Raw genomic sequence first — 20660 nt, forward strand, 5'->3', positions numbered from 1 at the left:
TTAGGCAACAACATCCCGGTGCATCGTGGGAAATGTAGTTTACAAACACAATCCATCACCATGTTTGTTTTAGCGAAAAATCTGAGATTTCACCAATTCCCAAACGGAAGAAACAGACAGACACAAGTGTTGATGTTTGACACCAACTGCTTTATTTCCTTAAGCTGTGGCTCAGGTCACATGACAGCTCAACCACTCAGAGAACAACTATCTAACAAGCCACTGAGGTTGAAGGACAGGGGGGGAACCGTCAGGAGAACTTAACCAAAGTTACAGTGTGGAACGTGGACTACAGCAGGTCATGATTAAGAGGGGAGGAGTCAGACAAATATAAAATATATATGACACAACACATTTTACTTTAGAAGGTTGTAATACTCATAAGCTGGCTATACAAGAACGATGACATCACACACTGTTTTGCGGGGACAAAGATAACAGATGTCCTGATTAGTTGAACGGTTGAAGGTGACTGCTTAATCATCGTCTCCATAGAAACACTGCTGAAACATGTGCATGAGGGTGTTGAATCAGCCTCCAGTAACAAACGCAATCTCCTCCTAGGTGTGTGTGTGTGTGTGTGTGTGTGTGTGTGGGGGGGGGGGGGGGGGGGGTAGGGTGGGGGGTAGGGCTTAGGCGCTGCTGAGGGCTTCCACACCTGGAAGAACTTTACCTGTGGGGACAGAGAGAGGGGTTACCATGGATACACCTCGTTCCGGAACATCTACCCTCTCTTTATGTCTACACAGCAGAAACCATGACAGCGTTCTCTCGTGTGACCGTGTGTGTTTACGAAGTCACACAGCTTCGACTTCGGAGAGGGAGCTCGGCGTTGTCCGCGGCAACGGCACCCATGTTACGGTGCGAGAGAGACGGAGGAAGTTGGAAAAACAAAATGGAGGCCGGCGGCGCTCACCTTCCAGCAGCTCCAGACTGGCTCCGCCCCCCGTGCTGACGTGGCTCACTTTGTCCTCCGTGTCCCACTTGGCACAGCAGGTGGCCGTGTCGCCCCCACCTGGAGGGAGAACGGCACCGTGACAACGGCACCGTGACAACGTGGGCTCAGCAGCTTCTAAAGCCCGTAGGCCATTTTTCCTTTTTACAATTTCTCCATTTCCTGTTTGTTGACCGCATTATGGACAGAACCCCTGACTGTCCTCACAGAGCAGGGCTGCACATGACTAACAGACCACTTTCCATTAGCTGTGGGACGAATGTGAAGATATTAAGAGTTGGGCGCCATCTACTGGTGAACAGATCAAACTACAGGACAGAAATTAATCCTCCAACAGCACACTGAGGTGGTGTGAAAGGATAAATCATTGCCAAACATTAGGCTTGACAGTAATTAGGTAAAATGCAGTTTAGTCCAGTCCAGTGTTTGATACATGTTGGGTCTTACCAATGATTGTGATGCAGCCTGCCTTGGTCACCTCAACCACCTTGTCCATCAGGTTCTTGGTGCCGTGGGCAAAGTTGTCCCACTCAAACACGCCCACGGGGCCGTTCCACACGATCTGCTTGGCCCGGCACACTGCCTCCCCAAACGCCTTGGAGCTCTCGGGACCGCAGTCCAGACCCTGGGAGGAGAGGAGGGGAGGAGAGAGGGCAGAGGGGAGGGGGAGAGAGGGCAGAGGGGAGGGGGAGAGAGGGCAGAGGGGAGGGGGAGAGAGGGCAGAGGGGAGGGGGAGAGAGGGCAGAGGGGAGGGGGAGAGAGGGCAGAGGAGACACCAGACAGGACAGAGAAAAACGATCACTTTCCAGTTCTCAAATCGATTAACACCACCATTTTCTCTTCCCGCAGGAATCCTCAGTGCCATCGGTGCCCGCTGCCCTCACCATCCAGCCAGCCGGGATACCTTCCGCTACGATGGCGGTGCCTGTGGTGGCCTTCTCGTCGAAGCCGTCGGCCGTGACGAAGTCGACGGGCAGGTTGATCTTCACGCCGTTCTTCTCGGCCTTGGCCATCAGGTCCTTGACGATCTTGGCTCCCTCCTCGTCGTAGAGGGACGTACCAATCTGATGCAGGGGGGGGGGGGGGGACAAGGAAGAGACGGGTTAGAATCTTACAAAATGTACCTCTCTTCCTCCGCCCCCCCCCTCACCCGCTACCCTTCCTTTCTCGCTCCTCACCTCCATGTTGTTGAGGACCTTGAGGAAGGTGAAGGCCATGCCTCCGCCGATGATCATCTCGTTCACCTGGTCCAACATGTTGTTGATCAGCTGGATCTTGTCCTTCACCTTGGCCCTGCGCACAACACAGCGACACACGCCTCGATTATGGTCCTGCATCTTAATGAAAAGGGTGCTAAGATAGCAGTTACTCAATTATCAGAAACTGTAAGGATAGAAATAACGCCTTCAGAAATAAAGATTTATTAGTTAAACAACCTTCAGTGCTTCAGCAGTTGCCCCCCCACCACCCCAGCCATTTCTGCTTCTATGTGTACTATAGTCCCTATCGTGTGGAAACAAAAGAGCTGATCTAGGCATAAAAGTGTGTGTGGTGGGGGGGGGGGAGGAGGGGGGCGTCAGCTTTGAAAATACACAACTGGAGGCGGCCTGAGGATCTGATTGGCTGAGAGCGGAGACGCAGAGTGGGAGTGACAGTTGCACAATGCCGGGGGGGGTTGGGGGGGGGCTGAGATGGACTCTGACTCACGTTCCTCCTGAGGTCAGCCCCTGCAGCGGGTGCACCGCCAGCCAGCCAGGAGCGTCAGTACACAAACGGAAGAACTGCCCGCTTTGTGAGCTAGCTCATCCGTGTCAGCTAGCGCACACGCTATGCTACTGTAAGTAAGTCAACTGGTTCCAAAAAGTCCATGCAGTCAAGATAAGGTTGGCCAGTAACCCACACTGTGCCATTACTAGTGTCCGTAAGTAGGAGGAGTAAAAACTTGAGAAAAGATGGGTGACCCAGTCCCTACCACCGAAGAAGAACACAGCCCAACAGATTGAGGAGTTACATAACGAGCTTAGTGTTGTTATTCCTAGACGCCCGTGTGTATTTTAAAAGAGACCTTAAAACACCTGGGAAGGCATGCAGAGGACTGCAACAGGCCTCAGTGTGCCCAGATAGCAGCCAGGGATGCTGGAACAGGACTTACCCTCCCAGGATGGCCAGGAACGGCCTCTGGGGCTTCTCCAGGGCCATGGCGAAGTAGTCCAGCTCCTTCTTCATCAGGAAGCCAGCAGCCTTCTGGGGCAGGTTCACTCCCACCATGGAGCTGAGACCAGCACAGAGGGAGGGAGAGGGAGAGAGAGAGGGAGAGAAAGGGATGGAGAGGGAGAGAGAAAGGGAGGGAGGGAGAGAGAGAGGGAGGGAGGGAGAGAGGGGGATGGAGAGAGAGAGAGAGAGAGGGATGGAGAGAGAGAGAGAGAGAGAGAGAGAGAGGGATGGAGAGAAAGGGAGAGAGAAAGGGAGGGAGGGATGGAGAGAGAGGGAGGGAGAGAGGGGGATGGAGAGAGAGAGAGAGGGATGGAGAAGGAGAGAGAAAGGGAGGGAGGGAGAGGTTACCATGGCAGTACTAGACACACTGACAGCTGTGTGTGTGCTTCCTTACCTGTGAGCTCTGTGTGTGTGTGTGTGTGTGGCCTCTGTGCGTGTGTGTGTGTATGTGGGCTCTGTGTGTGTGTGTGTGTGTGGCCTCTGCGTGTGCTTCCTAACCTGTGGCCTCTGTGTGCTGTGCCGAAGGCATCGTTGACGTAGACATCTCCCAGCTTGGACAGGGATGCCCTGAAGGAGTCAATCTGCTCCTGGGAGGCCTTGGTCTGAAGGAGGAACAGAGACAGAGAGACAGAGAGAGACAGAGAGACAGAGAGAGAGAGAGAAAGGTTGGAGACAGAGAGACAGAGACAGGTTGGAGACAGAGAGAGAGAGAGTTTTAGTAATCAGAGTGTGTACGTAAACTATTCTCAGGATCAGGTTGCCGCTGCTCTTTAGCAGTCAAAGTTCACGACCCCTCGTCTGAGGGGCACAAAAAGGTCAAGGCAGGGTCGAGGGCACCGGGGCCTAAATGCCAGGCGCTAGCTGGCACTGGGGCAACTGATCCCGGGTCAGTGTTTCAGGGACGCTAGCTCTGTCTTACTGTCCAGGGATACTCCGAAAGGTCAGTGTGGCGACAGCTGGCCCTGCTCTCTCCCTCTATCTCTCTCTTCCTTTCTTTCCTCTCCCCAATCCACCATATCTTTTTCACTCCTCTCTCACCTCCTCGTCTCCTCCCCTGTTCTCCTTCCACCCCCCCACCCCTCCAAAACTCTCTCTCTCCCCACCCCACATACCAGCCTCGGCTCTGTGGACCAGAAAAGCAACAGCCTTACCCCTGGGCCCAGACTGCCGCCGCCCCCCCCCCTCCCGCCCAAATGTCAGCAGTTCAGAGGAGCATGGAGCCGTCCTGCCCTACCCCCTCATGCAGGCCTGCATACACACCAGCACGGGACTCACGTCTGGAGTGGCACTACAGCAGCCAGATAAGCTCACCTCCCACCACCTCCATATTGGGAACACTTTTTCCTGCCTACTGTCAAACGTGAAAGTGTTTCTTTGTAAAGCACGAAAACTACAGTTGGTAATCCTACAATTAAATACATTTAGATTTGATGCTGGGGTAAAAAAAATAATCTAGTGTGTATGATGGTACAGCTGTAATGGTTTCAGCTTGGTCACTATGTGCAGTCTGTGGCCTAGTCCCTCAACTCAACCTAGCCCTGCAGTGTGCAGAACTCAGGTCTGCAGTGTTCCAGCCTGCTGCAGCTTGCAGCTGGTGACATCACAGGGACGGTGACTCAGCAAGATCCTACCCTGCAGGGAACACTGAGGCTCGTTGCCGCGGCGCCCCTACCTTGTTGCCGGCGGCGTCCTTGCCCTTGCCCTCCTCCGCCACGTGGAAGCGGAGGTTCTCCAGGAGGATGACCGAGCCGGCAGGGGGGTTGGCACAGGTAGCCTCCACTTCAGGACCCACGCAGTCCTTCAGGAAGGTCACGTCCCTGGTGGTGGCATCAACATGTATTAGGAATAATTAGCAGCTCAAAGCTAGAGGCTAACAGCTAGAGGCTAGCAGCTAGAGGCTAGCAGCTCTCAGCAAGAGGCTAGGACCTTGCAGCTAACAGCTAGGAGCAAGAGGCTAGGACCTTGCAGCTAGCAGCTAGCAGCTAAATGCTTGGCGCTAGATCCTCACAGCTATAACCTAGGAGCTAGCACCTAGCGGCTTGAAGCTAGGCCATCGCAGCTAGAGGCTAGCTCCAGCCATGGTAGAAAGGGGCGAGGACTTCATGGCAGGCGACCGGCGGGCCTGAGGGGTCAAACTCACTTTCCCAGCAGGGTCTTAAGCTCCGCTGCCACAGGCTTCAGGGAGTACTTGTCCATGGGGGTCCCATCTGGACGTCCGAGGTGGCTCATCAGAACCACGGCCTTAGCCCCGTGGTCCAGACAGTGTTTGATGGTAGGTACGGCAGCCTTGATTCTGGTAGAGATACATTGTCACTGATTTGCTTCCATAATTACAGATGTAAAATATGTGTAATTCAAACAATAGCAGTGTATGTGTGTGTGTGTGTGTGTGCTTCACCTCTGATTGTTTGTGATAGTCTGATCCTTCATGGGCACATTGAAGTCAACCCTGCAACAAACAAAAAAATACTTTGTAAAAACAAAAACACACAACTGACGTTTTAAAAACAAGCCTCAACTTTGCTGTAGTTCACACACACGAACTGTTAAGCAACAGAGACTGATTATCAATGAGGTCAGACAACAAAAGCAACGTGTGATAACCTAAAACTAACTAAATCTGTGTCATTGCGAAATCCCTGATAACAGGGCCGTTTTCTCTCTGTTCCCTCTCACTACAGGACAGACCAATCATAGCCATGCTGGCTGCTCTTCCCTCCCATCTGCCAACCCAGGTATAACTGATTGACAAGCCCCCCCCCCCCCCCCCCCCCCCGAGGAGATTTCATCACTAATCCTCGCAAGAGGGGCAGTTATATCTGCCCATAGCGGACCGTCTCTCTCTCATACTCAAGAGAACATGGCTGCAATTATTCTGTAGATTACATAATATGCCTCCCTCCCTCTCATTCTATTTCACCCCAGGTCCACTTGATGCGCTAGCTACTCAAGGTTAGCTCTGATGGCTTTGCTAGAGACAGTAGCAGCAGTATCAGCAGCACAAATAGGGTCTATCCACCCCTCTGCCCCCTTCCCCACTCTACCCCGCCCTACACACAGACAATCAACTCCCCCTTTCTCTAATGCCCATCACAATTTCGTTGGATGAAAACGCGGCAGTCAGCATGAAACGGACAATGCCAAGGTTACTATGGCCGGGTAGCGTCAGTCTGAATGCACTCACATCCAGGGACTACAGTAGGAACCACACAACACAGAGGGCCGCTAACTGTGTGTTGCCAAAGTGACAGCAGGGAAAGCGAGGATGTGCTAGTCTGCTTTCTGGTGAATCAAGTCGGACTGAAAGGCTTGGCGCAGGTCGAGCGATTCATTCCCTGACACGGATAGGTATCCATGGCAACATTGCACCGTTCGGGCACGGAGTGTCTATTTCTTCCGCACCGAATTCACATTCATCTAGTTGCGCCCCATTGCATATTGATCTGGGCACACAAACACAGGCTGCCAGGGATGGAATGAGACCGTCATGTATTTGACTTCGTTAGTGGGCACAAAATATCAGATGCAACAAGTTAACGAATATTGTAGGCAGAAAACGATCAAATGGGAAACGATTGAGAGAGATGGGGTTGAATCTACGCCTTGCGCCTTCTCGGTGATCAAGCCCACTGAGTAGACGGCTACAGAAAGGCCCTCTGACATTTAAAAAGGTGGGGTGTCATTTTTCACTGCTCTAAACCACTCTGCCTAGGCCAAGTCATGGACTGGGCATCTCGGCACAGAAATATGAGCAGAACGATAACCTTTGTCGATGAAAAGGTGAGAATGTTAGAGTGTTAATACCTGTTCGGACTGTGATAATACACCAAACTCGCACAATGGATAAATATACTAGTGAAAGGCGGTCGATGATAAATGACTTTGGATTTTAATTGCTTAGGAAATTTCCACATATTGATGAACTTATCGATGCAACTTTTGCAGCATCCATTCTGCGTCCAATGGTGGGCACGTAACTGTCCTGATGAGAATGTGAGTCTAGACGAGTTCACTTCCTGCGTTTCATCACGACTCACGAGCCGTGGCGTAGTGCATCAAATCAATGAATCCAAACACGACTTGTACAATATGTGACATAACTAATATCTTTCTCCAAGAGAAGTTATTGCTAAAGGTTTAACCAACGTTGCATACTATCAATCGCCCTAACCGTTAGGTAAAATGCAGCCAGGAAGTTTCAGGGAAATGACAGTTCAGTAATCTCCTCTCTCCCACGCCACGGCTAGCTATAGCCTACCTCCCGGTTGATTCAGCCATAATTTGATTTACCTCATGATGACACGCTTTCCTTTCACGTCCACCTTGTCCAGAGTGAGTTTGGTAGACAGCGACATGTTTGGAGGTTTTAATGGCACCTGCTTCGCTGCGTTGCTTGCTTCTGTCTATACCTCGTTCGCCAGATGGGTCGTTTCCGAATGATTTTGACCTTAGTGCGGTAAGAAGGCACTTCGGGTGGGCGGAATAAATACGCCCATCTATATCTAATTGGTTTATGTTAGTAACGAGATTAGGAATCGGCACTGTCATTGGATCAGATTGGTGTCTGTCAGAATACGTGCGTGCCCTACCCTCACTCCCTCAGCGTGTAAAAACGACGCATTCGCACGCACGTTTAGTCACGTTTCACTTGTGGATCCATGGTTAAAGGAATCTCGTAATACACTAGTTCGGATGCATATTAAAATAGTGGAAATTCGCTCATGTAATTTCAAGCTAACCACATTTAATACATGTTGCTTCCACGGACATACCAGCGGAGGGAGCTGTGGAGTAAATAATGATCAATATTAGACATTCTCTGATCATACCATCCTTGTCTGCATCTTAAATAGCTTGATATCAGATCAAGCTGTTTAAGGGTTTATGCATCTAATTTAGTCCTCTACACTTCTGCTCGTCACAAAAACCTGCGTTTTGGTTTTGTTTTTATGCAAAGGAAGAAATGGACTGTGTTGGGAGACTGGAAGTCATTTATAACACCACACGTACCATTATACTATGGCTGTCATGTCAAACAACACGTCCCTCATGATCAGGGATCACATATGCAAACTAAAAAACAACAGTACCCTCAATGGACTGTCTGTACACAGAAGAAAACCTGTTATTTCAACATGCCCACTTCTGTTTATATGTTCAATTATTCATGCTTCCTAAAAAATAGGAACTGGTCAATAAATTGGCAACACCCACTGGCAAAAGTAAGTCAATAAAAGAGTCAGTCATGATAACGGTGAAACTTAATTTACTGTTACATACAGTTAATGCCAGAACGGCAACAGGCATTCATTTTTGCAAGAACAAGTCAAATGTATTCTTCTGTACAACCATTGATTGGAATATTTCTGAGGAGGGTATGGTGGTCATCTGTCAGTTTGTCCACAGGAGGAAAAGGAAGATCATTTTCATTCCTCTTCAGCCTCTTCGGCCTGCCTCCACGGTTTAGGCTGCAGCTTCCCGACAGGGGACAGGTTCCATGTGATACCTGTCTGTGTGAGCACCTGCAACCAGAGGAACAAACCATATCAAAACGTTGGGTCATGACGCTGTGGCACCGACGTGAGCAGAAGGAACAGTGATCAGAGCAGTGTAGGGTATAGTATACTATACAGGATAGCAGGCATACAAGCAGGCATACAAGTGGGAGGAAGCTGACTGACTATGTAACCGAGTTACTTGTTTGGAGAAACTCCTTCATATAAACTCCCAAACACCTTACATACAGTGCACAGTGTTACTACAGCAACAGCACTTACGAAAGACCAGACTGCCACGCAGAACGCAGCTCCGCCCACAATCAGGCCGTTTCCGTACTTCATGTGGAAGTTCTGCGGTGCTGTGGACCCATGTCTCACTTGACGAGTGGCTTGACCTGGAAATAAAATTGCGTTAGTGCAGAAAAACACACGGGGACAGACGTCACACACTTAGGCAGGAGTTAGATATGTACTTCGGTCTTTGCCTCTTAGCCAAAAAAGTAAACCGAATTATGACTCGAACTTTGCTTTGTTTTGGAGTAGAAGCAGGTATTCTTAAATACAAAGATCTGCTAACATAAGTTGAATTGAGACGAGCCCAACCATTGAACGTGCCAAGATTGCTTTTCGACTATTCAAATGCATTATAGAAGACATACTACAACCAACGTCATCTTCACACACATATTACTGAAGAGGACGGGTGTTTTTGTTTGCTTGACACTTGATAATCTAGTCTGTGGATGAGGTGAAACGAGGACACTGGCATGCCAGGGTCAGCGGATCAACACCATGACATTGTCTCACTCAGTGAACCAAAACCAAAATTAAACATATTTCGCTACTCCCTCGTTAACGTAATAAAAGCTATACAGTAGTAGAGTGATGGTGATTAAGTCCACACACCATCTCTGCGACATTCACTCTTACAACCAGAAAGCACGAATGAATGTGGCCCGCTGGAACTGCTGCTGGTGGTTACACAGACACACAGTGCGGTCACCTCATAACGTAAAGAACAAAGCAGAATACTTCACGAACCATTGTAGTTAGAATAAATTATAGGGTAGTTGATATAGAAAGGTGTTTTACCGGAAAGGTTCAGCGCAGCTTTAGCAAACCGGTACATGATGGCTTGAATCGTAACTTCAATATACCCTTGACGAAAACAGAAAACAAAATGGCAGAACGTTGACACAAATTCACCGGATGTGAGCTAAGAACGTAACGAGCATGCGTAGGCTACTTTCCGTATCTAGTTATGCCCCGAAGTCTATGACTGTAAGGTTTTAGTAATGATATTTAGAGTAACAATAACTATAAAATACCACACGTGAGCAGTCAATTTAATTCCAAACTATGAACGTTTGCTATAAATGGATGTTATAAGTAGTAATACAAAAAAATCTCCTATTCGCTTCAGTGTCAGGATGGCCGAGTGGTCTAAGGCGCCAGACTCAAGGATAAATACCTTCCGTGGTAACGGGTCTTCTGGTCTCCGAATGGAGGCGTGGGTTCAAATCCCACTTCTGACATATCTTTTACAACTCATAATGCTGTCTGAAAGAACTTGCTGTTTCACATGTGACCAATCTTACATGCACATTTGTTTTATTTTACATACCCATCCCCTTAGTAGTACTTAGTATTAGTTAATTAGACTTTGAACCTCTTGTATAGTATAGTTAGACTTGTTTAAACTTACACCACTTATTTAAGATTTACTCCTGTATGTTGATTGTATGCACCTTCCTGCCAATGTAACTTTCATGATAATTAAAACCCTTTCTGATTCTGATGTGTAAACAATAACTTTAATATTCTCACTGAAGTATAAAAGGTTCTCTTTCTGAAGAATGTGTATTCTTTCTGGACCTACTTATTTAATGGTTGTCTTCTTATTGGTCATAATATACGTTTTTATTTTTATTTTATTAAAATAAGCAAGTACAACGAATAGAAGGGTAGACAAGAGACAGTGTATGGGGCACTAGCTTTAAGCAAGAACACCAATAACACCATGACAACCACATTTTTTCCAAGCCTCTCCCATAGAAACCACACAACCATAACAGCTGTTGATTATCCATTGGTAAGATTTATTTGTCATATCAAAATATCATTCTTAAGGTTACTCACAAAACATTTTACCATGACACAGCTAGTTCACCTATCAATGTACGTTCTTGTAATTGGGCTCCTGTCCTTCCTGTGTTCCACTAGTCGGGTCTCCAGATCCGGTTCTCGGAGATCAACCCCTTCCATTAACCAGAGTCGAAAACAATACCATCTTCTCGCTCAACAACAACAGGATAAAGAACATTTGCGCTGAGTAATAATAAACATGCAGGAAGCTACAACATCCAGCATACTGGCTACAGTATTGCAATGAAATGACTAGGTCTTTGTGTTTGTGACTGTTAAGGTGATGCTGAATTTGAGTGCCGGCAGTTCATAGTCGCAGAGGAAAAGGGGGGGGTCATGTGGTGGAAAGCCTCCATTAGGATGAACAGACTATAAGTTATATTGGTGTGGTTCATAACGGTTGTCGATATATTGAACATTAGGAATGTGAAGAGTGAACAGTCAGCCTCTGTTCACTCAAATCGTTTGCTTGAATCATGCTGCCATTCCAAGTATGACCAAGAAAAGCAAGTCCACGATATGGTACGCGACGAAGGTACATGTTACGCTGTGAAACGACGAACCTACTGCATGTAGAAGGGTTATTGCAAAGACAATCTAAAAACGTATGCAATTGTGGCGTAATCTCTGGCTTGTAAAATGTGCATTAGGGAGGATTGTACTGCCCATGAACAACATGGTGAAATAAAACACACACAGGAAAAGCATGTCCCCTAATGGTCTCGACACAAGGCAATGAGTTTCACATTATTCATACATAATTAAGGCGTTCGGATTTCCCTTGTGCATGTTGTGTGTGTGTGTGTGTGTGTTCTAGTCCGTTTTTTTATCTTTGACGTCCTCGTCGTCTGTGTACTCGGTGGGCTCCTCGCCAGGTTTCAGAAGTTTCCCGATGTAGTCGTACTTTTCTGCGGAGGGGCGAGAACAAAACAAAAGAAAACACACACACACAGTTAAATGGAGAGACCTGTGCCTGACTCACCGTAGACAACTCAAGGACAAATGCAGAACGAAGAAAAGACTAAGCCCAGAAAGTGTACAGACAAGTGATTTATTAGTCTTTTGGCAACTATTGGCAACAACAGCAACGGTAGTCCTTCGAGTATTTCTCGACCAGATGTTTCACGGCCAACATTCTACAGGACAGACACGCGCGGCTGTAGGGCTACCATAGCAAGTTCTACGGAGGTGGAGATAAGATTCGACACAAGCGGAGGAGCGGAGGGTGCGAGGAATGTGAACTCACGAGTAAACTGAGTCTCCCACTCGGAGAGACTCTCCTGCTGCATGGCGTTGAGGTCGGACAGGTCGTCATGGACGTCCTTCAGGGCCTCCTTCTCCAGACAAAACGTGGCCAGTCCCCTGGAAGCATCTTTCCCTGCAAACACTCCATAAGGACCATCTGAAAGCAGTAGATAGGGCACACACACAATGTTTGAACTTGTCTTCATATGAAGGAAAGGCTTTGCATTGTTTACCACTGGCTAAAGGGGCGTTGCTGAACTTCAACTGTGATTTATATGGTTGGGTCAAAAATAGGTGTTGGGTATGAATTAAAGTGGGTCTAGACTGGAATTTTAGGAATGACAAACCTGTTTGCGCAACATTTACACCAGCCCTAACATTTGAGTGAAACTGACCTTCATGCTTCCACGTTTAAATGTGTTCAATCTCAGATCTATGTGCTCAGGTTAGTTATTAACTTTATTGATTTGACGATTCTCTTATTTTATCTTTCAATGAGTTTGCAATCTACAATATCCCTGACGTAGTCACGTAATGCACCGGAATGTTACGTGACGGTAAATGTAGAAACAATCACCTCTGTGAGAAGGTAGGCTGAACTTTGTACACGCAACAGTGGATGCGAATATAGCGTGTTGTGAAATTTGACCAACAGTTTAGTCATGAAGAATAAAAAGGGGGTGTGGCGAAAAGCTAGTGTGTACAGAAGTTATATTACCATGGGAAAATATAGGAAGAGGTTTCATTGTTATTGTTGAAAAAGGAACACTTGTTGCCAACACGAAAAAACGAAGGACACACTGCACTAAGTTAATAGACAAATTAATAATTTACCTTTGAGGGAAATAAGTGGGTAGCCTATGTTTTTTTAACAGCATAGGCTCAAACAAGAAATACAATTACGTAATCGCGAACCAGAACAATAACCTCATTACCTGGACCATAGAATTTCTTTCCTCGGGTCACATCGAATACTTTTCCATTAACAGCCATGAGAATTCGAGGATCTTGGAGGCCATCGTATGGTTGCAACTCAGACAACGTGAAATCTCTTTTTTTGAGTTTGGGCAAAGGCTGCTCCACTTCGCCGAAATCGGGCGTCTTGTCTCCACGGAAAATTTTGTACAGAAGGAATATGCAAAGACCCAGAAGACTTAAATTCAGAGGGGACGTAAATATTTCTTGTAAAATTCCTGAAGAAGTTTGCTCTGCCCCTTCGGTATCAGCCATGTTTGTTTCTGCAAGCTTGGGCTTGGTCTGGAAGTGAAGAAGTGAGACAGGGCGCTCGAGGGCGGTAACAATGCACCAATCACAATCAGGGAGTTGTGTTTATTGTGTTACTTGTGCGATAGGAAATATATTGCACAGAAATTGTAAAGAAATTTGCCATATGAAAATAAATCAGCCGTTAAATTAAAAGTATTTTTTTTATGGGCAGAAAATGTATCACTAGAAACTGAATTTGAATAATGTACGTCGGAAAATTTGCATTGTTTAACTTAACCTTTAACAAAATAATTACACGTAATCTAATTAGCATATTTCTTTAATTAAATGTAGCCTATTCGTTTGGAACTGAATTCAAATAGACTTGAAACTGAATGTAATAATATGACATTTATGTATTTGCTCTGAAACTGTATTTGATCCTAAATTTGATCCTCAAGAAAATTCAACTAGCTATTACTTCCACATTCAGTTCTCACAATTATAATTATACCCATATTTGAAAATCTATAATTTTACAAGTATTTCACACTTTGGCGTCATCGAGGAATTTATATGCCAATAAATGTCATCATATCCTGGAACTTTGTGTGTCACTCATCTCTGTACTTCCTAAAGGAAACCTACGATTCTTCAGGTTCCCCATAACAAATCATATTGGTACATTGTGTGCTTACCGAGTTTGTCAGTTCCAACAGAGGTACGGTAGCTAGCACGTTCAATCATTAATTTAGCCAGCGACCGAGTGAAAATGACACAGGCAACATTAGATGAGTCGGTTCGTTATTAGCTCATAATTTTGTTTGTTGACGGAACTAATATTGCATTAGCGTCGGAGCACCGACTGATAGCTAACGGCCGCTAGCTCGCTGGCTACAAAACAACAACACTCAACTGGGTGGATCTAACGTCAACAGTGGCGACATGATGAGAGGGTCACAATATAGCTAATTTAACGTTTATGTTTACACTTGACAACTAACGTTACACCACGGATAACATTTTTACTCTGCTGGGTAAGTAATTTTTTCTCCAAGTCACAAGTCTAGCAACTGTGATGATGATGCCAAGAAGAATCAAATCATAACTACAGTAGTTCCCAGCCGGCGAGCTAGTCAGCTAACTGACGTAAACTAGCATGTTTTTAACTTTTAGTAACACCATTTAGAAAAGTGTCAACTACAGTAATCTAGTACTTTGCTAATGTATTTTGTATAATTTTCGCCAGCTCACAGTAAAATATAAAATTTGCATTAGCATATTAGCTATCATTAAGGTAGTTCGAGTGTTAATATGCCAATCAAAACTGTAATAACATTCCTCCCATGGTTGTAAATCGTTGGGTAAAGCTCATCCTATGTCCTGATCTCTCTTCCCTTTAAAGTATTTGCAGCACACCAGTATTCTCTAGTCCCCCTTCCCTCTCCCCTTCCTGCTCCACCCAACATTATCCCCTCTCCCTTCCTGGTCCTGTGAGCGTTATGTGCGCCATGCGTGTGGATGCCAAAGTGGTTATGCTTGGGAAAGAGAGTGTTGGCAAGACCAGCCTCGTGGAGAGATATGTCCACCATCGCTTTCTCGTGGGTCCATACCAGAACGTGAGTGTCTCTTGATTTGGGCTTTCTATTGCGTTGTCCCGCCTGGCTTACATCCATGAGGGATCATGTTCTCTCGCGCTCATTGTGTGGAAGATAGGTTATTAAAAACAAGATCGTTTTTTATATATAAAAAATATATATAATCTCTATAAACTGATGTGTGTGTATACATAACCAATGTTCAATTTTCCTACAGACTATTGGGGCCGCTTTTGTTGCAAAGGCAATCCAAATAGGAGAGAAAGTGATCACATTAGGAATATGGGTGAGTTAGGCCAGTCTCTGAATTCTCATCATAATTATCTAGTGCTTCACTGAATGAACTCACCCTAACTTGGCTCAGCATTAAGAAACACGAGCTCACTCTCCCTCTCTCTTTCTGTTTCTCTTTCTCAGGACACAGCTGGTTCAGAGCGTTATGAAGCTATGAGCAGGATATATTACAGGGGTGCCCGGGCTGCCATAGTCTGCTATGGTAAATACTAACCCTGTCTTCCTCTTGCAGGCTTTAATCCTGTGACAGTGCCAACGTTTTTAAGCAGATCATTTGACCTGTTTGGAAATGGCAGAAGTGGAATTTCCCAACTACCAATGACTCAATGTGTCCTAATACGATTTTAGCCTTTTTTTCTTTATCTTTGCATGAATCTTTTTTAGTATTGGGAGGAAATTAGTGGAATGTGCATCATTTAGCCTAGCCACATCAAGGAACAACTAACATTGGCATTTATTCATAGGTTATAAGTGGATGCTACGTGTAGCATTTAGCTTTGTTTACACTCTGTAGTTTGTGTTTACTGAATGTCCCTCTCGGGCTCCTGTAGATCTGACTGACAGCAGCAGTTTTCAGCGTGCGCGGTTCTGGGTGAAGGAGCTGCAAAACTGCGAGGAGGTGAGACAGTCTTCCACGATAACAACCAAACATTGACTACATTTACATTTAGTCATTTACCAGACGCTCTTATCCAGAGCGACTTACAGTAAGTACAGGGACATTCCCCCGAGGCAAGTAGGGTGAAGTGCCTCGCCCAGGGACACAACGTCATTTGCCACACCTGACACCTGACACCTGATTACGACAAGGGCGCAAAATAAGGATATTATCTATCACGGGAGATGTACTGAAATCTTAGGAACAAATTCAGTCTCAGTTTCTAAGAAGGCCTGGGTAGGGTCAACTGTGGCATGATAAGTAGGATATTTAAAATCTGAAACAACGTCTTGCTTAGAGAGACCAGAAATCTTGTTCACTCGTGATGGTAAGACTGTTTCCCTGTGGTCTCTGCGACAGCACTGTAAGATCTACCTGTGTGGCACCAAGAGCGACCTGGTAGAGAGCGAACGAGGCCTGAGACGGGTGGACTATCACGACGTTCAGGACTTTGTTGACGGTAAGTTCCATCCATCTCTCCATCCATCCATCTCTCCATCCACCCATCCATCCATCGCTCCTGTCTTTTCCGTGTCTTGGCTTCCCTAATATCCACGTTTCTAACCTTGCTTTGTTACTCTTGCAATCCCTGTCACGTTATGATCGACGAGTAGATTAGTTAGTCAGTTATTTTGGTTTGGACATTCCCTTCATCGTCACGTGATGTCTCATGTCTTCAGGTTTACGTTGTTGAAATCTGTGCTTTGCTTTCAGAGATCGGGGCCCAGAATTTTGAAACATCCAGTAAAACAGGAAGCAACGTTGGTTCGTACTTCTTACTCAGATGTTGTCTGATGTTCAAATCGCCCTGAATCCAAAATAACAGTCATTCAGGGGACGCTTTTATCTAAAGCGATTTACAGGATGGGGTTAGATTTGAATGGGGAATCTCCTGATCTGTAGTCAAACGCTCTACCACTGAACTATAGCCGTCCTGAAATCAGACTGATGTTGTTTGTGGCTGCTTCTCCTCCAGATGAGCTCTTCCGGAAGGTGGCCGAGGATTACAACAGCGTCGCTTTCCAGTTCATGACAGGTGAGGTAGTCTTCTCCTTCGTTGGCACATTTCAGGGCTGTCTGGGAATCTTTTGTATAGAATAAGAACGTAGAGTCGAGGAAAACTAGATGAAAAGTCATCTCAGTTTTTAAAGAAACTCTAGATGAGATGGTTTCTATGTCTTTGTTAGTCTTTCTACTGGCCTGTTTAACCAGTATGACTGCGCTCTGAATGTCTGGAATACTTCAATGTGATCTCATAAGATCGGGCAGGTTTAGTTTGTTCTTCTCTGAATCCCCTCCTGAATAGGTTTGTTGATTGCGTTATCTCCATATCCTCTCCTTCCCTCCCTCCCTCCCTCTCACTCTAATGAAGAAGAGACGGGCGTTGACTTGGGCCAAAAGAAGGATTCCTACTTCTACGCCTGCTGCCACAACTGAGCCTGGAGGCTGGGGTTTCCACATTGCACAGCAGCCCTGCCCCCACCCCACCAGACCCAGCTCAGTTGGATGGTGCACCTGCTGGAGGGTCTTTCACTTAAAACAAGCGACCCTTACAAAGACTTCCAAGCAGTGCTGTGCCATTTTATGATATCTTTTCTTTTTTTTTCTTTTTTTTCGTACGTTTTTTGAGGTTGCTATTTTCGGTTGTACCATCAAGCCATAGGCTGTGTCATTTTCTCGCAGCGGTAGAAGGAATGTAACTGTTCTGGCATGAGCACGTTCTCAGACATAACCCCAGTGTGCTCCAGCGACCTTGTCTGAAGGTGAGGAGGAACTGTGTTGAGTCATCTCAAGCTCACTTCTGAAATGATACCAATGATCTGATCGCCTTCTAGAGCGCAGTATAAATGCCTTGACTTTTTGTGTGTTATTACGTTGACTCGATCCACACGCCGAACGTAAATACGTTCGGCGTGTGGATCTTTTTGCCTGACCACTTATTTCAGTGTCTGTGATGAAACTCCAGATATGTCTCGTAAACCTTCCAGTTTTTGTTTTGTCACCATAAGCTATGATTCTGTCGAAAGTACATTCGGCAAACACAGGATGAGTTTGTGGCTGAATGTTGTAATCTGACAGTTAGGCCTCAGTCAACATGGCTTATAGCCCAAGAGAATCTCAGTAGTCACACCCTGGACACTAAGATCACGTTGCCAAGGCAATGCTGTTGTTGTTTAAAAGTTATAATAGTGAACTTATAACATGGCTGTGGCTATTGGTTTCACTTTTCCAACATGTAAGACATGATGGGAATTTTCAGCTTTCTGAGAATGTAATGTTTAATGTTTACACCCTCTGCAACAGACTGGCCAATGACAAAAGTTTTACTTGATTTTATCCAAGTGTGTGTGTGTGTGTGTGTATTTGTGCCGATTCGTTTGTAGTGAGTTTTGAAGCACCAGTTCATCAGACATGTTGGATCATCTTCTTCATGTGGTTTTCCTACTGTCTACAGCTTAGCCAATCACAACCAAGGCTTTCCACTGTCTACAGCTTAGCCAATCACAACAGAGGCTGCTACTCCAAACCCCCATATCGTCCTTTAACAGCAGTTTACATCAGACTGCACTCAAACATATTATTACGTATGTTACCTTATGGTTTACACTCCAATATTGTTCCAGAGAAACATAAGCACCTCGATGTGAAGGTATTCCCTGAAGATGTAGATGTGATACTTCTGTGTCTGAGAGCCCCCCCGGTTCAGATGGATTTTGAAGGGTGATTTATGAAAGTTTTCCAGGATTTTGCTGTTGAGGATACTAGAGGCACAAGCACAAAGAGAGAAAGATCCATCTGGAGTTCTGCTTCTGATTCGAGGCCTCGTAGGTCACTCGCCGTCGTCAGAGAACTCCGCGGGTCACAAGTGAAGAGTCATCCGGTGTTCTCATCCGCAGCTTGGAGACTTTTGGGATTTTGTAGCATGTTGTAAATGATGAAAATAAAGAGTCCTCCGGTTTCTTTGTGTGTTTCTTTGACGCGTCGTCTGCGGTGTCAGACACTGGAGCAGTTCCAGTCACGAGCTGGTCAGTGGTGTTATGTTTTTTTTTATCAGATCTGGGGAGATTCCCTGCATACGAGTGCACAAAATGTCAGACTGAGCACCTCTATCCGCCTCTGAGCTTTGAAACAAAAGCAAACTGTAATATGACTTAAACTCAACATTGTTTATTTATGTACAAAGGGACTACAACACATGTCCTCTAGGGGCAGCAGGATATTTGACTTCTGACAGTTTCAACATTTAAACGGATGAACGCCACAGCATGTAAGGCATAAAGGAGGGGTGTGGAGCATTATGACCATGTCTGGGAAACGGCAGTAGAAAAAAACATACATGTCCAGCTACGTTACAGGATGTACCTAGAAAATGTACTGTACACTAGCGTACACAGTAGGCCCTGTGTAAAACAGAAAACAAGCATTCTCCTGTCCCCAACTTTGTGCCATGTCAGAGAACCGTTCAAAAGTACAGAGGAAGAAATAAAATAAAAATGCGGGGGGGGGGGGGGGGTAAAAGCTGACAGATATACATTTCTGTCACAAAGTGCCTAGTAGTGATCCTTCCTTTCTGACCTGGGCACCATTGGCCTTCACACTGATACCTTGATTGGAAATTAGGATTGTGCGACAAACACATCGTGTTTTATAAACAACTATTACGTTTTAAACGAACATGTATGACAAGGTGAGGTCACCATATCTGTACGAAAGGCTTTTCAAGCTCAAGGCAAAATAACTGGACATTAATTCCCACCTCTAGGCCATTTTGTTAATGTCTATTTTTCATAGATAGCTTTTATATACAAATGTATGTACATAACAGTTGGGCAGATATCTGCTACTAGTATCTGGTTAAGCCAGGCCTAGACAGTTAGACACACAGTATAAATACTTGGCCGACAGATTTTTAATCTGTTGGGAACGTTGTTGATTCAACTCTTAGGTGTTTTAAGTGCGATTAATAAAACCCGCAGGGTGGAGATGCTGAGGTTTGACAAACATGGTGGTCATGGTAACGGGTTTATCTGTGGTCTGTTTCGTTTTCAACCACCCAAAATAAACAGCAGGGGGCACCATGGTAACCACGGCACAACAACAGGAAGTGTTTCACGTCCAGTCAAATCCAAGATCATTTTCGATCAAGTAGTGAGAATAATTTCCAACCAAAGCAAACCTTTTTTATAGGTAGGCCCATAACAAACGACCAGTCAAAATAGAGACAGATTTAAAATATATTGTGTAGTCATTACACACACGGACATGACAAATTTAGCCTCAAACCAGTCACTGAAATCAGGCACCAGGCAATGAGGATGACTAAATGTCGCTCAATTAGGAAAAGGCAAATCAGTTTCAGAGATTAAACGTATAATGACTCTCTCTCGCTGACAAATCCACTCAACTGGTTTCAGTTGTTTTTTCCAGAAACAACCCTACCATGCCCATTCTCTTTCTCCGTAGAAGAAAGAAATGGCTGCCTGACTACTGACCAGTAGACAGAACACCTAAAGACAGAGATGACACACTGAAATACAAAGGAAAGGGATGCCCAGCAGACGCCCAACATACAGGAAGTGTAAGCATTGAAGCAGGATCACTTTCTGAAAGTCCTTTTAAAATTTTTGAGGAAAAACTACTTTTCTACCACCAGGATGTAAAAGAAGCGCGGAGAGCGTTCACTCAAGTCTCTTTGCAGAGTCTTCATTTGTGCGTTATCAAAGTCAATATAAATATGTCATTGTAGAGAATATTATACACAAGGGAGCTAGCTTAGTGCTAAAGGTAGGTTTGGTGTCAGATGTACCCACTTCTGGGTAGGTTCTGGCATGTTCTTATTTCAAGTT

At 45.6% G+C, this 20660-nt stretch overlaps 4 protein-coding genes and 1 non-coding gene across 7 annotated transcripts; 2 read left to right on the top strand and 3 right to left on the bottom strand.

Annotated features, from left to right (window-relative positions):
- Window positions 1–129: 129 nt before the first annotated feature.
- pgk1 (phosphoglycerate kinase 1) lies at window positions 130–7616 on the bottom strand. Its single transcript, XM_067229132.1, has 11 exons — window positions 7460–7616; window positions 5568–5618; window positions 5310–5462; window positions 4842–4986; window positions 3668–3771; window positions 3108–3227; window positions 2134–2248; window positions 1840–2019; window positions 1403–1580; window positions 917–1015; window positions 130–673 (listed from the first exon to the last, which is right to left on the bottom strand). The coding sequence occupies exons 1-11, from the start codon at window positions 7522–7524 to the stop codon at window positions 633–635; spliced, it is 1251 nt and encodes a 416-aa protein (XP_067085233.1). The 5' UTR covers window positions 7525–7616; the 3' UTR covers window positions 130–632.
- An 802-nt stretch (window positions 7617–8418) lies between these two features.
- Window positions 8419–9878, bottom strand: cox7b (cytochrome c oxidase subunit 7B). The gene is made up of 3 exons (XM_067229070.1): window positions 9760–9878; window positions 8947–9062; window positions 8419–8691 (listed from the first exon to the last, which is right to left on the bottom strand). Exons 1-3 carry the CDS (start codon window positions 9794–9796, stop codon window positions 8596–8598), a joined length of 249 nt encoding a protein of 82 aa, XP_067085171.1. The 5' UTR covers window positions 9797–9878; the 3' UTR covers window positions 8419–8595.
- A 213-nt stretch (window positions 9879–10091) lies between these two features.
- Window positions 10092–10202, top strand: trnal-caa (transfer RNA leucine (anticodon CAA)). The gene is made up of 2 exons: window positions 10092–10129; window positions 10157–10202. It is a non-coding gene; the product is annotated as a tRNA-Leu (tRNA).
- Window positions 10203–10745: 543 nt separating this feature from the next.
- pgrmc1 (progesterone receptor membrane component 1) lies at window positions 10746–13325 on the bottom strand. The gene is made up of 3 exons (XM_067228928.1): window positions 12993–13325; window positions 12059–12214; window positions 10746–11720 (listed from the first exon to the last, which is right to left on the bottom strand). Exons 1-3 carry the CDS (start codon window positions 13285–13287, stop codon window positions 11626–11628), a joined length of 546 nt encoding a protein of 181 aa, XP_067085029.1. The 5' UTR covers window positions 13288–13325; the 3' UTR covers window positions 10746–11625.
- Window positions 13326–13910: 585 nt separating this feature from the next.
- rab24 (RAB24, member RAS oncogene family) lies at window positions 13911–18772 on the top strand. Of its 3 annotated transcripts, none has more exons than XM_067228925.1 (9): window positions 13911–14300; window positions 14669–14882; window positions 15079–15147; window positions 15279–15357; window positions 15707–15774; window positions 16174–16273; window positions 16528–16578; window positions 16790–16849; window positions 17186–18772. In XM_067228925.1, exons 2-9 carry the CDS (start codon window positions 14766–14768, stop codon window positions 17248–17250), a joined length of 609 nt encoding a protein of 202 aa, XP_067085026.1. In that variant the 5' UTR covers window positions 13911–14300; window positions 14669–14765; the 3' UTR covers window positions 17251–18772. The 3 variants fall into 3 exon arrangements, with proteins under 3 accessions (XP_067085026.1, XP_067085028.1, XP_067085027.1); XM_067228927.1 differs by having other exon boundaries at window positions 17189–18772; XM_067228926.1 differs by lacking the exon at window positions 13911–14300 and adding an exon at window positions 14362–14412.
- Window positions 18773–20660: the final 1888 nt, after the last annotated feature.

This window comes from Osmerus mordax, chromosome 25 (assembly GCF_038355195.1).
Source record: "Osmerus mordax isolate fOsmMor3 chromosome 25, fOsmMor3.pri, whole genome shotgun sequence".
Taxonomy (NCBI): Eukaryota; Metazoa; Chordata; class Actinopteri; order Osmeriformes; family Osmeridae; genus Osmerus; species Osmerus mordax.